Consider the following 16,142-nt stretch of genomic DNA (forward strand, 5'->3'; position numbering starts at 1 on the left):
TTGATAAGCTATTAAGAAATTTTCTCACAATTTTTTCATTGGTGTAGAATTTCTCAAAGGTCTTCAACTCGTTGATGATGACGGTCAAATGATCTGACATGGTATTGATGTCTTCATCTACCTTCATTTTAAAATTCTCATAATTTAGTATGAGAATTCCAATATTTGATTTCATCACTTGAGTTGTACCCTCATGTGTTACTTCAAGCTTGTCCCAAATTTCTTTTGCATTTGAGTAAGAACACACCTTACTATACTCATCGGGGCCTAATGCACAAAATATGTTGTACATGGCATTGGTATTGAGTTGAACGAGTCTTCGGTCTTCATTGGTCCATTCTAACTTGACCTTCAGTACAAGAAGCTCTATTTGCTTCTTAAAAGGAATTGATGCTCTATCGGTAATGTCATCCCACATCGAATAATATGTGGCTTGAATGAATAACATCATTATATTTTTCCAATAAGAATAGTTGGTACCATTAAAATACAAAGGTTTTGAGATGGATTGAGACTCACCAAAAATTCTATAAGTAGATGGAATGGCCATTGAAAAGAAGATGATTGACTTCTTTTAAGGATCTTCTCAAGAGGATGTTAATCCTTCCAATGAGATTAACTCTGATACCAATTGTTGGGTCAATTAAGAGGATGAAACAACCAAGAGGGGGTAAATTAGCAAATAATAATTTTGATGGAAGCTTTTTGTAAGAAAATAAAAAAATTGACACAATAAATTTTATAGTGGTTCAACTTCTTCAATGAAATCTATATCCACTACTTTATTCAAACCTTTTGGGACAAGGTGTAACCTTACAACACACTTAGACTTATACTCCAAATTCTCAAGTGTACAACCCTTCTTAAGAAGAAATTACAAATAGAAAACTTTGAAAAATCTCATACAAGGAATGTGTTTGCACAATTCAGAACAAATAGAACACTTGAAGAAATGAAACAAAGAAGCACAAAAATGTTCTTGAAAGCAAAAGGAATGTTTGGTAATAATAACTTAATTTTTTACTCTATATGATTGCTTTGGCTTTCTCTGTGATCTATTGTCTTCATATATGACTTGGAATCTTGTTTTTATACCCCTTAATTCAATTCTAATCATTTGGTTTGTTGTGGGAGTTAATAGAGTCGTTGGGATAAAATTCCTACAAGACATGTTGCCCAGATGCATTGAGTACCGATACTCAGGCTTTGAGTATTGGTACTACCTACATTAAATACAAAAATCTAGTCGTTGGTGAGAGGGGATTAGCCTTTTAGGACAAGGTGTAACCCTACAACAACACATTTAGACTTGTACCATAAAGTCTCAAGTGTAACCCTTCCAAAGAAGAAATTAAAAATAAAAAACTTTGAAAAATCTCTTACAAGGATTTATTCAAACCTTTTACGACAAGGTGTAACCTTACAACACACTTAGACTTATACCCCAAAGTCTCAAGTGTACAACCCTTCATAAGGAGAAATTAGAAAGAGCAAACTTTGAAAAATCTTTTACAAGGAATGTGTTTACACAATTCATAACAAATAGAACACTTGAAGAAATGAAAAAAAAAAGTACAAAAGTTTTCTTGAAAGTAAAATGAATTTTTGATAATATTAACTTGAATTTTTGACTCTTTGTGATTGCTTTGGCTTTCTATATGATTTCTTGTCTTCACATATGACTTGGAATCTTGTTTTTATACATCTTAATTCAATTCTAGTCGTTTGACTCTTTGTGATTGTTTTGGCTTTCTTTTTGAAGGAGCAAGATCGTCTTCAGATTTGAAGAAGAATATTCACCTAGATAAGATCAACTAAATTTTGAATAATTTTACATTCATCTTATAATTCAGTTGATTTATATGTGAAATATAATATGAAAAAACTTTTAAACTTATGATGAGCACGACTTGGCATCCTCCAAAGTAAAAGAGCAAGATCTTTTCACATCAAATCAAGTATCCGACTATGACTGAGCATCCTTGAGTGTGAAGGATCAAGGTCATTCTTGGATTAGATATGTTAAAAAAAGACTTAATTACGACTTTCCTTCCTTCATAGGAAGGAGTAAGATCGTTCCCCGACCCGGTGTCCTTTAAGGGAAGAAGTAGATCATCGATTATGAGTTAGTGTTCTTTAGAGGAAGAAGTAAGATTATTTCCCGATTTGGCACCCTTCAAAAAAATGACCATACCAACCATTAATTACTAGTTGGCTTCCTTTAGAGAAATGAGCAAGATTATTTCTCGATTTGGCATCCTTCATATAAAGGAGTAGATCATCCACCGATTAATGACTTAGCGTTCTTCAGAGGGAGGAGTAAGATTGTTTCCCAATTTGGCATATTTCAAAAAAAAAAGGAGCATATCAACCATTGATTATGACTTGGCATCCTTCAGAGAAATGACCAAGATCGATCCTTGATTGGGAGTCCTTTAGAGAAAGGAGTAAATCACCCACCAATTATGAATTAGTGTCCTTCAGAGGAAGAAAGAAAATAGTAGATAAACCATTGATTACGACTTAACATCATTTAGAGAAAGTAGCAAGACCATTATTCAATTTGTTATCCATAAGAGAAAGGAGCATATCGACCATTGATTACGACTTGACATCCTTCAAAGAAATGAGCAAGATCATTTTTCAATTTGGCATCCTTTAAAGAAAGGAGCATATAAACCATTGATTACAACTTGACGTCCTTTAGAGAAAGGAGTAAGATCGTTCTTCGATTTGGCATCCTTTAGAGAAAGGATCAGATCAACTATTGACGACGACTTGGCATCCCCATTCTAAGAGAGCATGATCATTTTCAAACTTGATTATGGGCAAACGTGTCTTGGCATCAGAGGAACAAGATTGTTTTCTGAGTCCATCTCCATAAAAGAAAATTATTCAGATTTTAAATCAAACGAAAATTTGGGTATTTTCGTATTTGCCCTATTTTTGTTGCACGACAACGAGCAACCCAATTTTTGTTTGGCTTACCATTTACAAGACTCAAACCTTTATATTAAAGCAAATTTTGAATCTCGATACATCATCTGACTTGCAACAAATTTTTGAAAGAGATTCAAACATTTCCAAGACATGAAGTCTTCTTGAGATAAAACCAACTTTCATTTAGCTTTTTAATCCATTTTGAAACACCTCAACCGGACATAAGGAGCTTAAGATATGCTTATTTTAGAGAAGATAGTGCGTGCAGAAAATTGAATACGAGTTTAATACGAGAATTTTAACGGACCGGACATAAGGAGCTTAAGATATGCTTATTTTAGAGAAGATAGTGCGTGCAGAAAATTGAATACGAGTTTAATACGAGAATTTTAATTTATTATGAATTTTCAATTAATTTATTGATTATTTTTAATTAAATTCAACTTTAGACTTTCGTTTATTTATTTAGAGTCATTTAGGATTTTGTTATTATGGTGTGATTTTTTCCTTTTTAATTAGTGAATTTAACATTAATTAAAAAAATCTAGGGTTTTTTCTTTTAAGGTTTTTAGAAGCCTATAAATAGACACTCTTATTATGTAATAGAGGGATGACTTTTGTATGGGGAAAGGGGAGGAAAAAAAAAGAGTCACCAAGGCACTATGATCGAAGATTGAGAGCAATAAAAGAATAATCTTTGTTTAAATATATTTTTTTTCATTTGTATTTTTGATATTCGGGTCACTTAGCTATTTTTTTACACATTTTTGAAAATTCAATAGAAGATAGAACCAAATAAATAAGGAAAAAGGCTTTTAAATAGTTCTTCATAGATCAAGCATTCCTTGAGGTTTCTTAATGAAAATCGGTGGTGGAGCTTGATTGTAAAAATATTTTTACTTTTATTTTATTTTTTATCCAAAACTTGGAAGGAAGAAAATAAATTGATATTTGAAAATTTTGGATTTGCATTCAATTAAATTACCCGAAGACCCAATTTGGATTCTCGTGAGATCATTATATTTTTACATGAGTAGGAGATGATTATTCGCAATCCCACTATTTTCTTTAAAATTTTAACCTAACCTTTTTTAATAATTATATTTTAGTTCTTCTTAAATTAGACCTTTCAATTTCACTTTAATTCATTTTAATCATTTACTTTCATTTCTTAATTCTTGTCGAACACCTTTTTTTTTGTCGATTCTAATTTTTTCTTCATCTTTGCACTTATTTGAGTAGAATTCTTTTAATAAAAATATGTATATTTACTATTGAAACAAGGTTTTATTTTGCTTTAATTTGGTCTTTCAAGTTAGATTATGGTAAAAATGCTCTTAAATTATCCCACGCGATAAATATTTAGAAAATGTTGAGTTAATCAAATATAAAATTACTTTTTGAGAACAGGACTTTGCAAATGTAATTATACGCGAGTCTCCATCAAGATTGACCGTAATTAATGCTTCAATGTGAAATACAAGACTCGCTTTGTTGCTTTGTTGACCGGTTTTCGATGTTTTAACGGAGAACCGAAGCAACACGAAATGGAACATCTAATCATCTGGGGTCATGTAAATTTGACGTCGGCCAGATGTGAATTAGTAGAATGTAGACGAAGCAATCCAGTTACGCCAAAGCTTTGAGTCTAAAAAGACCCAAACGTTTTAATTTTGCGGTCGTATCAATTACTAGCTAAGGATATGGTGCGAAAGTAATTAATGTCCAATGTGCTTTCTTACAAAATCGCTTAAGTAGTAGGAAATTCAACGCAAATAATGCAAAGCAACTGGAAACCGCGTCAATAGATTTTGTTTCACTGTAATATATATATATGAGATAGTCTCTTTTTCACTCATAAATTAAAGAAATATTATTTATCTCAAGTCATACCATTATTAATCAAATTAGAATTAATCAATCAAAATAATATATAATAAGTTAGATGAAATATTTATTATTTTATCTTTATTTCTTATATTATAATTTACGAATGGAGCAAATTGGATTGAGATGATCGCTCTCGTCTGATCTAAATTAATCGATTAATAAATAGGGTATGATTAATTAAAAAATTAGTTAAAAATAATAAAAACCATTCATCCTCGGGTTGGCAATGCCGCCATTACAATTGATCTCGTTTTAAACCTCCGTATTATTTGATAGAGGAACACAATAGAAGCATATCATACATTAATTAGATGAAAAAAAGTAAACATAATTAAGTACTACAAATCTTCCACCTCGACAATTAAGTTCCAAGAAACTACTATACTCGTACAATACAACAACAACAACGTCAATAATTATAACACCTTCTAAGTATTTAACACACGAATGATCAGCAAATCAATAAACCCTAATCCCTTTTCTCCTGACTAGGTGGACAAACCGGGAAAAGTGTTAAGAGCTCCGGTGGTTGGCTTCCTCTAGGCGTATTCAATGGTGATGGGTGCAAGTAAAATCCCTTCTCTGCAATCGCTTTTTCCTCCTCTGAAACCATAGGAGAAGGAGATGATGGTGATAGGGTACCAGAAGAACTGGAATATAAGAGTGAATCGGATACTAGTGGAGTCACCGGACTGGGAATCGTTGAATCGAGCCGGAGAGCTTGGCTGGGAGAAACGTTGCGTCGAGTGGAGAGACCAAGCTTGATCTCCAGCTTCCTCGTGGCGTGTTGCCTACGTTCTTGGAGCTTGAAAGGTGGACGGCATGCGGCCGTTGATTCACCATGAAGGGATATTTTTGAAGGGTGCCTTCCAGGGTAAGTAACCGGGAGTTTCTCTGTGTCGTTGGTGAATCCTGTAAGTTTCTGGACCATGTCCCTGAAAGTGTTTGCATCGGCCTGAAAGAAAGTAGTTGCTGCTGGCGATGGTGAAGCTGTGTCGTTTTGGTGCTTTTCCATTTCAAGGCGAGGAGCCAGCTAGCTAGCTATAAATCTTTAAAAAGAGGGATCGGTTTTGTTTAGACAATTTGTTGTAAGATCAAACAAAGTAAAATTTTTGATTGTTTTATATAGAAATGAATGAGAATATTTGATGGGACGTCTGCATTCTGTATACATGTGTTGTCAGCGACAGTATATGTATTCTTTGATAACAAGTTCAACAGTTGCTTTGATGTTGAATGGGTGTTGACGTGTCGTACTGGTATTGTGTGGCACGGGCAAATGGCGTTATGCTCTTAGACTCATAAATCTCATATTTGCTTTCTAGTACAGATGATCTTAGGATATTAATGTTAGTATTAAATTTAGTTTACAAATTGAATTTTAGACAAAAAAAAAATAGAGTTTAATAATGGAAAAGAATAATATTTTGAGTAAATTACATATTTTTCCATCTACTTAATACTTAGTTTTTATTTTGGTTATCAAATTATTATTATTTTTTAAAATCATATATAATATTATGTTTTGGTTTTGTTTTAGTCACACATTGTTAAATAATTAACAATGATATTAATGTGACACAATAAGATAATGTCACATCATCATTAAAAGTATAATTTAAAAAAATAGCACGTCAGTATCATTGTTAATTTTCTAACGGGGTGACCAAAACATAACTAAAATGTAACATTAGATATGATTTTAAAAAAATAATAGCTAAGTGACCAGAATAGAAACTATGTAATAGATGGTGAGCAAATAAGTAGTTTACCCTAATGTTTTATAAGTTAATGTAACCAATGGCAAGGACGCGTAATAATACCATATGATAACTATGTATTACGATATTTTTTTTTAGTGGTTGTATATATTTTTTTTGAGCTTAAGTTAATTAGAAGGCATATAAATTAATTTTCAAGTAATTATTGATCTTCGTATATAAAAATAAATTAGAAAGTGTGGTTTTAGGTTGGTCCATCCTAATTGGTTAAGGCCAAGATCAAGTTGGTAATCATTAGATGGAGATTAAATGAACATCATTTTGATGTAGGCATGTCCATAAGCACGGGGCATACGTCTTATCAGGAACAAATTAAGTTTGAAAATGGAGGTGATTCTCTAACAAATGAAGCAGGAGCATGTTCTTTGCTTGCCATTTAAAGAAGCTAAAAGAAAAGGAATAATAGACCCCATAAAAATCACATATCTTACCTTGCGAAGAAAACAATGGATTTTCCACTTACCATCATTTTGATTTTGGTTGGATTAGGATATGACTAATGACACGGGGATAGACTGTCAGCTAGCTGGTCTTTGCGACCCTTAGAAGCCTCGCTCGATTGTTCGGTGTCTAAGTCAACCTAAACTCCTCGGTTAATGTTGCTACAGCGATAAGCATGATGGAAAAGCATAAAAAAAGTAAGCGTGTGTGGGGAAATTTTTTGCACGAATAATTGAGTTTATTCACACAAAACTCTCTATATGCAATGAAGGTGGGAAGACTTCCTTTTATAATGAAGTCCCCTTACATCTCATGAATACCCCTAGTCTAACTACAAGTAAAACTCTTTACTTTAGTTGAAACTCTAATGTTTGAATCATATTCAAACAAGGACTATGTTGCTTGGCTTTATTTTCCAAGCAATGTCAGGCCTTGCTAAGTGGACAGGCCCTAATTCGGTTATGGCCTCGGCCCTCAGTGCACCCTCGATATGAGCAGGCATCGACCCTGTATGCCCCCAATGTGTGTGCCCTCGACCCAAGTGGCCTCCCTTTGTGCGTTCATCTCAATTCTAGGCACACATCTGGTGTGTGTTGAGTACATCCCATTGCTTGTTGGCTAAAGCCCTCGGCTGACCTTGTCGTGCGTTGGCCCCGGTTCTAGGTGCACCTTGGTGTGCAATGGTCACGACCCTAGGCGATCCTTGCTTTTTTATGGTCATGCTTGTGGGTAGTTTGGGGTGGGCGTGTCTTGACCTTGTTCGGCACTGTGTGTGCCTTGTTCTCAGCATGGCCCTTGTGGGGCGCCTGGACAGCGTCTATCGCACCCTGGTGGGTGTTGGTTTCGATACCACAGTGGGAGAAGCCTGTCTAGTGCTGGTTGCAGCCTCACGGGTAGTCTGTTGTGGGGCGACCTCGCCCACAAGTTCTCGGCCCGCGATATTCTCCCCCACTTGTTCTATCGACGCCCTCGTCGCTAGGTTTTCTTTGGATTATTTTGTGGTTTTAAAAGTATTTACCAAGGTGGCGTTCACCTTTTTTGGAGCATTCTTGATATGTTAGATAATTGTTAAGGTCTTGGTCTCTTCTTGATCACTTTGTATCAACGGGACACTACCTTGTCATCGGGAATTCATGATGTTCATGACATTTGCATAGGGAATGATAGAGGCTTTGGTATGGACAAGGAAGTTCAACCGATGACAAAATCAAAGTCATCCATGGGGATTATCATGAAGTCTACGTTATCCTTCCATCCTTTAATCTTCAATTCTATCTTCCGCGCCATTCCAATGATTAGAACTTCTTCAGTGTTGATGGTCTTGATTGCTCCATTTTATGGTTCAATTTTGAGTCCAAGATTGTCGTTGACCCTTTTTTATATGAATAAATCGGTTGCCTCGGTATCCATGAGGGAAACTCTAGATTATCCTGCAAGATTGATGTTCACATACATTAACTTTTGCTTTCGGCTTTGGTATTGTGTGATTTGGAGTGGGTAATTTTGTACCCTTTGTGGTCTCCTCCCTCGGTGATCCTTTCGTTGCTTGGAACATACCCTTGACTTAACACTTGTAATTGAGCTAAGTTTACATTGTAATTGAGCTAAGTTTACATACTTCTTCATCTGAATTGTCGTATTCTTCGGCAATGGATGCGAGTTTTTCAGTGTGGGGGCAATCTCTTGCAAAGTTTCCTTGCTCATGGCAATTAAAGTAGCGAATCGATTAGATGTCCCCCTTCTCTTTTGACTTGTTGTGCCGATAGGTTCTGCCTTTTGTAGGCTCCTCATCATCACTTTATAGGCTTTGTTCTTGACCTTTATCTTGGTTTCTTTTACTAGAACCCTCGGCTTTTGATTTGGGAGGCTTGGGTTTCTTAACACCAAGTTCGATGAGGAATTCGGAGGTTGTCAAGGCTTTAGATAATTCTTTGACACCCTTTCTTTCCAACTCATTTTTGGCCCATGGCTTTAATCCATCCATGAAGGTGAAGAACATGTCCTCTTCGGTTAGACTCGGGACTTGTAGGCTTAACTCGACAAATTATTGAACGTGCTCCCTTAGAAAGCCTTCTTGCCTAAGATGCCTTATTTTTTATCGTGCCTCGTTCTCGGCATGATAGAGGTAAAATTTCTCTTTGAACTCACCTTGGAATTCTGCCCAGGTTCTAATGGTGATGCCATCTCGTTTCATCTCGGTGCATTTACATTACCACCATAAGAGTGCTAAATCTGTTAAGTAAATAGAAGAAATGTTTACTTTTTCAATATCATTCTTGATGCCCATGGCTCGAAAGTATTGATCCATGCTCCACATAAAATTTTCAACGTCTTTGGCTAACCTAGTCCCTTTAAACTTTTCTGGTTTAGGGACTTCAGCCCGCCCTTTGGGGGGCCTGGTTAACATGCTGCCAGCCACAACAGCCTTGCACAAGGCCACCTCGGTCTTGAGTTGCTCAATCTCTTTCTTTAGGCTTTCAACCTCAGTTTCGAAACCCTGGTTTTTAAGTTCTTCGACCTCTTGTGTTAAGGCCATGATTTGGGCTTCCATAGCATTATCTTGTTAAGAACTCTTCGTATCTAATCCGTTGAGTGCAGCCTACACATCTTCTTGGATATTCTCCAAGGCTTCAAGCTTCTCGAGATCTAGTGATCCCAGCTTCTCAAAATCGATGGATTGTAACAGATCCAAACCTCATTGGTCTCTTTCGTAGAGTCCTCAAGTCTGGTGATCTTACTTTGGAGCGATGTGAGCATGTCCTTTGACGTTCCTCACTTCTTCTCTGCGTTGCAAGTCTCGACGCCCTCGGATGCTACTGCCTCGCCACGTTGTGAAGCCATCTCGTCTAGTCACGAACCTGGCTCTGATACCACTTAACACGGGGCTAGACTGTCGGTTAGCTGGTTCGTGCGACCTTTAGATGCCTTGCTCGGTTGCTTGACGTCTAAGTAAGTCTAAACTCCTCGATTAATATTGCTATAGTGATAAGCACGATGGAAAAGCATAAAAAACGTACATAAGCGTGTGTGGGGAATTTTTTTGGCACGAATGTCTGAGTTTATTCACACAAAACTCTCTATATCAAATGGAGGTGGGGAGACCTCATTTTATAATGAAGCCCCTTACATCTCATGACTACTCCTAGTCTAACTACAAGTAAAACTCTTTACTTTAGTTGAAACTTTAATGTTTGAGTCCTATTCAAACAAGGACTATGCTACTTGGCTTTATTTTCCAAGTAATGGCAAGCCTTGCTATGTGGACAGGCCCTAAGTTGGTGTTGGCCTCGGCCGTAGTACACCCTTGGTGTGAGCAGGCCTCGGCCCTGTGTGTTTTCCTCACCCCCAAGTGGCCACCTTTGTACGTTCATCTCGGTTCTAGGCACACACCCTGTGTGTGTTGGCACTGACCCTGAGTGCATCTCATTACTTGTTAGCTAAAGCCCTCGGCTGACCTTATCGTGTGTTGGCCTCTGTTTTATGTGTACCTTGGTGTGCAATAGTCACGAACCTAGGCGACCTTTGCTATTTGATGGTCGTGCTTGTGGGTAGTTTGGGGCTGGTGTGTCTTGACCCTGTTTGACGTTGTGTGTGCCTTGGTCTCGGTGTGGCCCTTGTGGGCCCGCCTGGGCGGCGTCTGTCGCACCCTGGTAGGTGTTGGTTTCGATACCACAGTGAGAGCAGCCTACCTCATGTTGATTACGACCCTACTTGTAGTCTATTGTGGGCCAACATCGCCCACAAGTTCACGGCCCGTGATACTAACAAACAAACAAAAGCTAAACAAGCCATCTTAATCATCTAATCAGACTAATGCAACGGTATCAGGCCGCCATAATTAGCCCAGCTTGATATCCGGCTTTTGAGCCGTCAACAATGGCGAAAATCCATTATTTTGAATTTTTTTTCTCTTTCATTCTTCCCGGTCCAATCCAAACAAAATATGGGTCTTGGGACCCTTACCTTGTCTGAAAGCGCTTGACTCGCTGTCGATGCAGTTTGTTTTCATTTTCTCCTTCCTTTCTGTATTCGGAAAGAGGGAACTTTTAGTTGGATTTCGCCACAAGGAAAAGAGAAGAAAAAACGCTACCAGAAGCCATTCATATAAAAATAAGCCAATATCTTTGCAAAAGGAAGATAGTAATACGAGACATGAAGGGTTGTGCGATTTGTTACAGGCCGGTGATTGTGGGCAAATCTATTGATGAGAAAGGCATGAGCTTTGTATCGACAAATAGACTTGATTTTGGTGCTGTTATAGGTAAAACAGTAAGTGCAAGATCCAAGGGTTCAAGGGTTTTGACTGTCAGAGCTTCTGCTGTTGATTCCTATGAGAGCTCTTCAGATTTTGTTAAGCGTATGGAAAAAGCTTGGGCCATCTCTCAGGTACACTCTTTTCTCTTTCTAACGTTATTATCTGCGGCCTGGAATTCAAATCTTATATCAATTTCATTATTTCAATGGCTCAACTCTCTTGACAATAGCGTTTCAAACTTATTGCAAATTGGTGCATTAGGAGGCATATTTCAAAATTAAATTGGATTGAATCTGATTGGGTTTATGTGGATTGATTTTATTTTCGTAAATATTTTAGAAGCGATAGTGGGTGGTTGATATTGGATGCGTCTTATATATTCAAAGTCTGGAAGTTTCCTTTCATTGAAGAAGTCTCTGGTTGAGCAGATAGGGAATTGAATGATTCACCATTTTTCTTCATTAATTCTGTACATATTTGAGTACCAGGTTGTATTTCACTTTCATCGGTAGTTTCCTACTCCATTGTTAACCAGGGTAGTTTCCTTATTTGGTTCTTAACTTAAAAGGTGTGCATTGGGGAGTTGTTAATGGTGAAGAACTCTTTGAACACAGCTGATACATATGCTATATAACGTAAGAAAATCTTATTCTCTTAGTGTTTCGGCCTCAAGCTTTCAATGAAAACGAACTAAAAATCACATCCTTCTCATTCTTTTTCATAAGATTACCCAATCAATGTACAAATATATCAATGTATTTGTTGGATAATCGTTCCTACATTAAGCTTAGTGCATTCGAGATTTTTAGTTATTGTTATGTATTCCTAAATCATGATTTAGTTGTTGATTAATCTATTTGTATCTGTTATTATTAATGATGTGTTTGATATAAAAACGGTACCTTGTACCTTGTTCTTGACTGGCACCTTGACTGGCACTTTGATCTTGAGATTCCAACGACTGATCTTGGTTTAATAACTTGATTGAACAAAGTAGTTATCTGTTTAAATCATAAATCTAACATTAAACACTACAGAACCATATTTACCTTTGATCTAGGTTTTTTCTACCAAAAACTTGTCGGAAACTTATTACCGTGATACAAAAACATTCTATGTTGATTGGGTGAAGAAAGCTTATGGAAAAAATGAAAAGATATGATTTTTTGGTTGGAATCTGGTTTGATTTTCTTTAAAAGTTTGACGGCTAAAACACTAAGAAAATAGAGTTTTTACTTTTTACTAATATAATGTTACTGAAATAATCTAAAAAATGTAAAATTTGCTTTAACGGTAATTTTTTAGGGTAATGCCATAATTTTTAGGAGGTTACATTGCTGCTGATGCTCAGAACGAGGAACTAAATCGTTTCATGTAGCAAGGTTTTGGGAACCTGTTGCATTTTTTAGTCTATTAAGGCTGAAAGCAAACTTCCTTTTTGGGTCCACTAATATCTTATTATCTCGATGTTCCTTCCAGCAACCTAGACCAATTGTTTGTTCTTCATGCGACTCCAAGGGGAACGTTGAATGCCAGTGGTGTAGGGGTACAGGCTTCTTCATCCTTGGGGATAATATGCTCTGCCAAGTTCCTTCTAGGAATACCAGTTGTGTAATCTGTGCTGGGGAGGTACATATCAAAACGATACTCATCTCTGTATGACATATATGCATGCAATAGACATTTTGTATTGCCAACTGCCCAACATACTGAATTCTTGTTTTCATGGGGTTATTGTAGGGGTCGAAGTGCTGCTCGGATTGTCAAGGAACCGGATTTCGGGCCAAGTGGATGGGTGAACCTCCTATTTCCAAATAGCCGATAATTTCTCAGGTGTTGCCTTATTGTTGCCAAGTAAAAATGTTGTAGGTTGCAAAACAACCATGACATTTGTTTGACATGCCCATTGTAAATGATTGATCCGACCCCGAATTACAAAATCATACCATGCTGTGTTCATGTATTTGTACAATGTAAAAGAGGAAAGAGACAACGGTGGTTGATTGAAATAGTCGTGAGTGTACAATAATTCATTGTTTATATAGACGGAAGTTATTTTAGAATGTTTTATTTCCAATGCATTAGCAGGATGATGTCACTTATCACTATTTGAACTTTGTTCATTTTCGGTGAGAAAAATACGTGAAAGATGTAATTTAGAATCTAGGCTTAAATTATCTGCTGCTTAATGTGGTTTTGCTGCTGAATAATACGATATCTCATACACTCCACTTAGGGTTTTTCCTTTTGCTTCAATTAGCTCTTGAATTATTCTATTTTTCCGGTTTGGTACTTGATATGCTAACACATCGTCGATGACATGAATATAATAGACACGTGGTACATTTTTATTAATTGATATTACATTTTGGGTTGAACGAAGATCGAATGATAGATAATTTTTTGATAAACTACATAAGATATCACTAAACTTTAAGAGTTGACTCGTTTACACCACAAATTTTATTTTATCAATTTTAGCACTAATATTTACTTTTAAGTTTAATTATGTAATTCCGCTATTAATGATTTAAAGGGATGATGGCATGGCATCCATGCATCGTGACGTTGGTGATGTGGCTACCTCACCAAAATAATATCGTTTTTGTATTACTGTGTTTTGGTGCTAAAACCCTAAAACGACGTAGTTTTATTTGAGAAAATTTAATAAAATTTCCGAAGATAATCATAAATTCCAAAGAAATCCCAAATAAAACTTAAATTCCATAAAATTCCAAAAAGAGTTCTAAACTCTAAATCACAATTCCATAATTAACCGATGCTACTACTGCTGTGGAAGAGGATGATTGCTAAATTCTAGTTGATGTATCAGTGGCTGCTTCTCCAAAGTAAGACACATTATCTTGTGGAATTTTTGAATATGGTGGATACTTATAACCCTTATTTCGAAGGCCACCTGTCAAGTTTCCAAGTTTCAGTTCCTTACTTTCTTCCAGAGTAGATCATTGGAATGCTCAGTATCTTCAATGCCTTCAGCCAACCGTGGAGTGAAACTACTGCTTTCAGCATTGTAGGAATCCATATTCTGTTTACCACTACCTATACTAGGATTGCTACTCTTGACATGCTTAGATTTGTCTACCTCTTTTTTTTTAATAATAAGAAGAAAAGCCTAATTAAGTTCTGTAAACACTAATTTTTTTTTTCATTTTTGTTTTTATTATTATTAAAATTATTATTATTATTAATATTATATATATTATTATATTATATTATTATTAAATAATTATTACAAGCCCAGATCCCGGGAGCCCAAATACAAATCCCAGACCCAACCAGAACCGGCCCAGACCCAAATGGAAACCCTGAACTAATTTGGGGTTTCAGCTAGGGTTTCTAAACCCTAGCACTCCAGCCGCCTCTGATGATTCCAGAAGGCCAGCCGCCGCCTCTGCCAGGTGGTCCAACGTCCAGCTGCCGACACTCTAGATGCTTCCAACTGCCCCACAACGACGACACCTTGCTGCCACGACGCCAACAGAGGATTCCAAAAGGCCAGCTGCCCCCCACACGTCGCGGCTATGGGGTGAGTCACCACATAGCTCGGTGACTCACCGAACTTCCCCCTTCGGACCGGTCCGAGCATGGCTCCGTGGTGGCTATAAAAGCCACTGGTTCCCTGCAAACAAAAAAGAGAGAACAAAGACGACAGAAGGAAAAAAACGAAGGAAGACAGAAAGCTACCAACGATCCCAACCAACAACACAACAACCAGAAGTCAAAAAAAAAAGAGAGAGAGCTTACTCGGTCATCAGAGACTTCGAAACATCACCGGAAACCTTCGAACTTCGAAGGTAAAATCCTAGATCTAGGAAATCCTAAGGGTTTTTAGGATAAATAAAGGCCTTATTCGGAATTAGAAAGTGAAGATCTAAGTTTTGGGGTATTTTATAAGTTTCTGGCCACCGTGAACGGTGGCCGACGGTGGTGACCGGTGCCGGAACACGGCTGCCGGCCGGAATTTATCTCCCTCCGGTGGAGGGTTTAGAGAGAAGACAGAGAGAAATTTTTTTTCTCTCTGTTAGAGAAAAAAGAAGAAAGGAAGAAATGAGAAGGGTGGCCCTTGTGGCCGGCTTAAATGGGTATAAATACCCTCATCAAAACGACGCCGTTTTGGTGAGGGTATCTGTGTAATTTCACATATGGGTAAACCCCATCCGCAGTCCATCAGTTTTATAACTTTATATTTTAGTCACTAAATCAATTTTTAGATTCTTTTAATTCGGTTTTTGAATTTTACATATATGTATTTTAGTCCTTAACCGTAATTATATATATTTTAGATAAATAACATATTTAGTCCCTTATAGTTTAGTAATTATTATTTTAATCACAAACAACATGTTTTAATTTGTTTTAATTTAATATTTGAATTCAATATATATTTATTTTAGTCACTACATTAATAAATAGGTAATATAGCATGTTTAGCCACTGTATTTTTAAATAATTAATTATGAATTAGGTATTTAATTATATTAGGTTATAATTTAGTCACTAATTTCAATTTTTATTTATTTTTTACAAGTTTTATTTATTTTAAATATATAATTTTAATTTTATTCATTGTTTAGTTATATGTTAATTTTGTATGTTTACTTTTAATTATTATTACTATTATTATTATTATTTAGCCATAAATATATATATTTATATAATGAATAATATTTATTTTATTTATTAAAATCTTATTTAATTACTTTTAACTTATTTTAATCTTGTTTTAATATTTATTTATTTTTCAATATTAAGAAATGATAGTCTTAAAACAACTGGATGTCCATTTTATGATATTTTTAAATAAATAAATATCC

The 16,142-nt window shown here is 36.0% G+C and overlaps 2 protein-coding genes across 2 annotated transcripts; one reads left to right on the forward strand and one right to left on the reverse strand.

Annotated features, from left to right (window-relative positions):
* Positions 1-5,188: 5,188 nt before the first annotated feature.
* Positions 5,189-5,904, reverse strand: LOC120150478 (VQ motif-containing protein 33-like). Its single transcript, XM_039163169.1, has one exon. The coding sequence runs from the start codon at positions 5,843-5,845 to the stop codon at positions 5,300-5,302; it is 546 nt and encodes a 181-aa protein (XP_039019100.1). The 5' UTR covers positions 5,846-5,904; the 3' UTR covers positions 5,189-5,299.
* A 5,153-nt stretch (positions 5,905-11,057) lies between these two features.
* LOC120150487 (chaperone protein DnaJ-like) lies at positions 11,058-13,295 on the forward strand. The gene is made up of 3 exons (XM_039163178.1): positions 11,058-11,438; positions 12,787-12,936; positions 13,048-13,295. Exons 1-3 carry the CDS (start codon positions 11,205-11,207, stop codon positions 13,123-13,125), a joined length of 462 nt encoding a protein of 153 aa, XP_039019109.1. The 5' UTR covers positions 11,058-11,204; the 3' UTR covers positions 13,126-13,295.
* The last annotated feature ends 2,847 nt before the right edge of the window (positions 13,296-16,142 follow it).

This window comes from Hibiscus syriacus, unplaced genomic scaffold (genome assembly GCF_006381635.1).
Source record: "Hibiscus syriacus cultivar Baekdansim isolate YM2019G1 unplaced genomic scaffold, ASM638163v2 tig00002793_pilon, whole genome shotgun sequence".
Lineage (NCBI taxonomy): Eukaryota > Viridiplantae > Streptophyta > Magnoliopsida > Malvales > Malvaceae > Hibiscus > Hibiscus syriacus.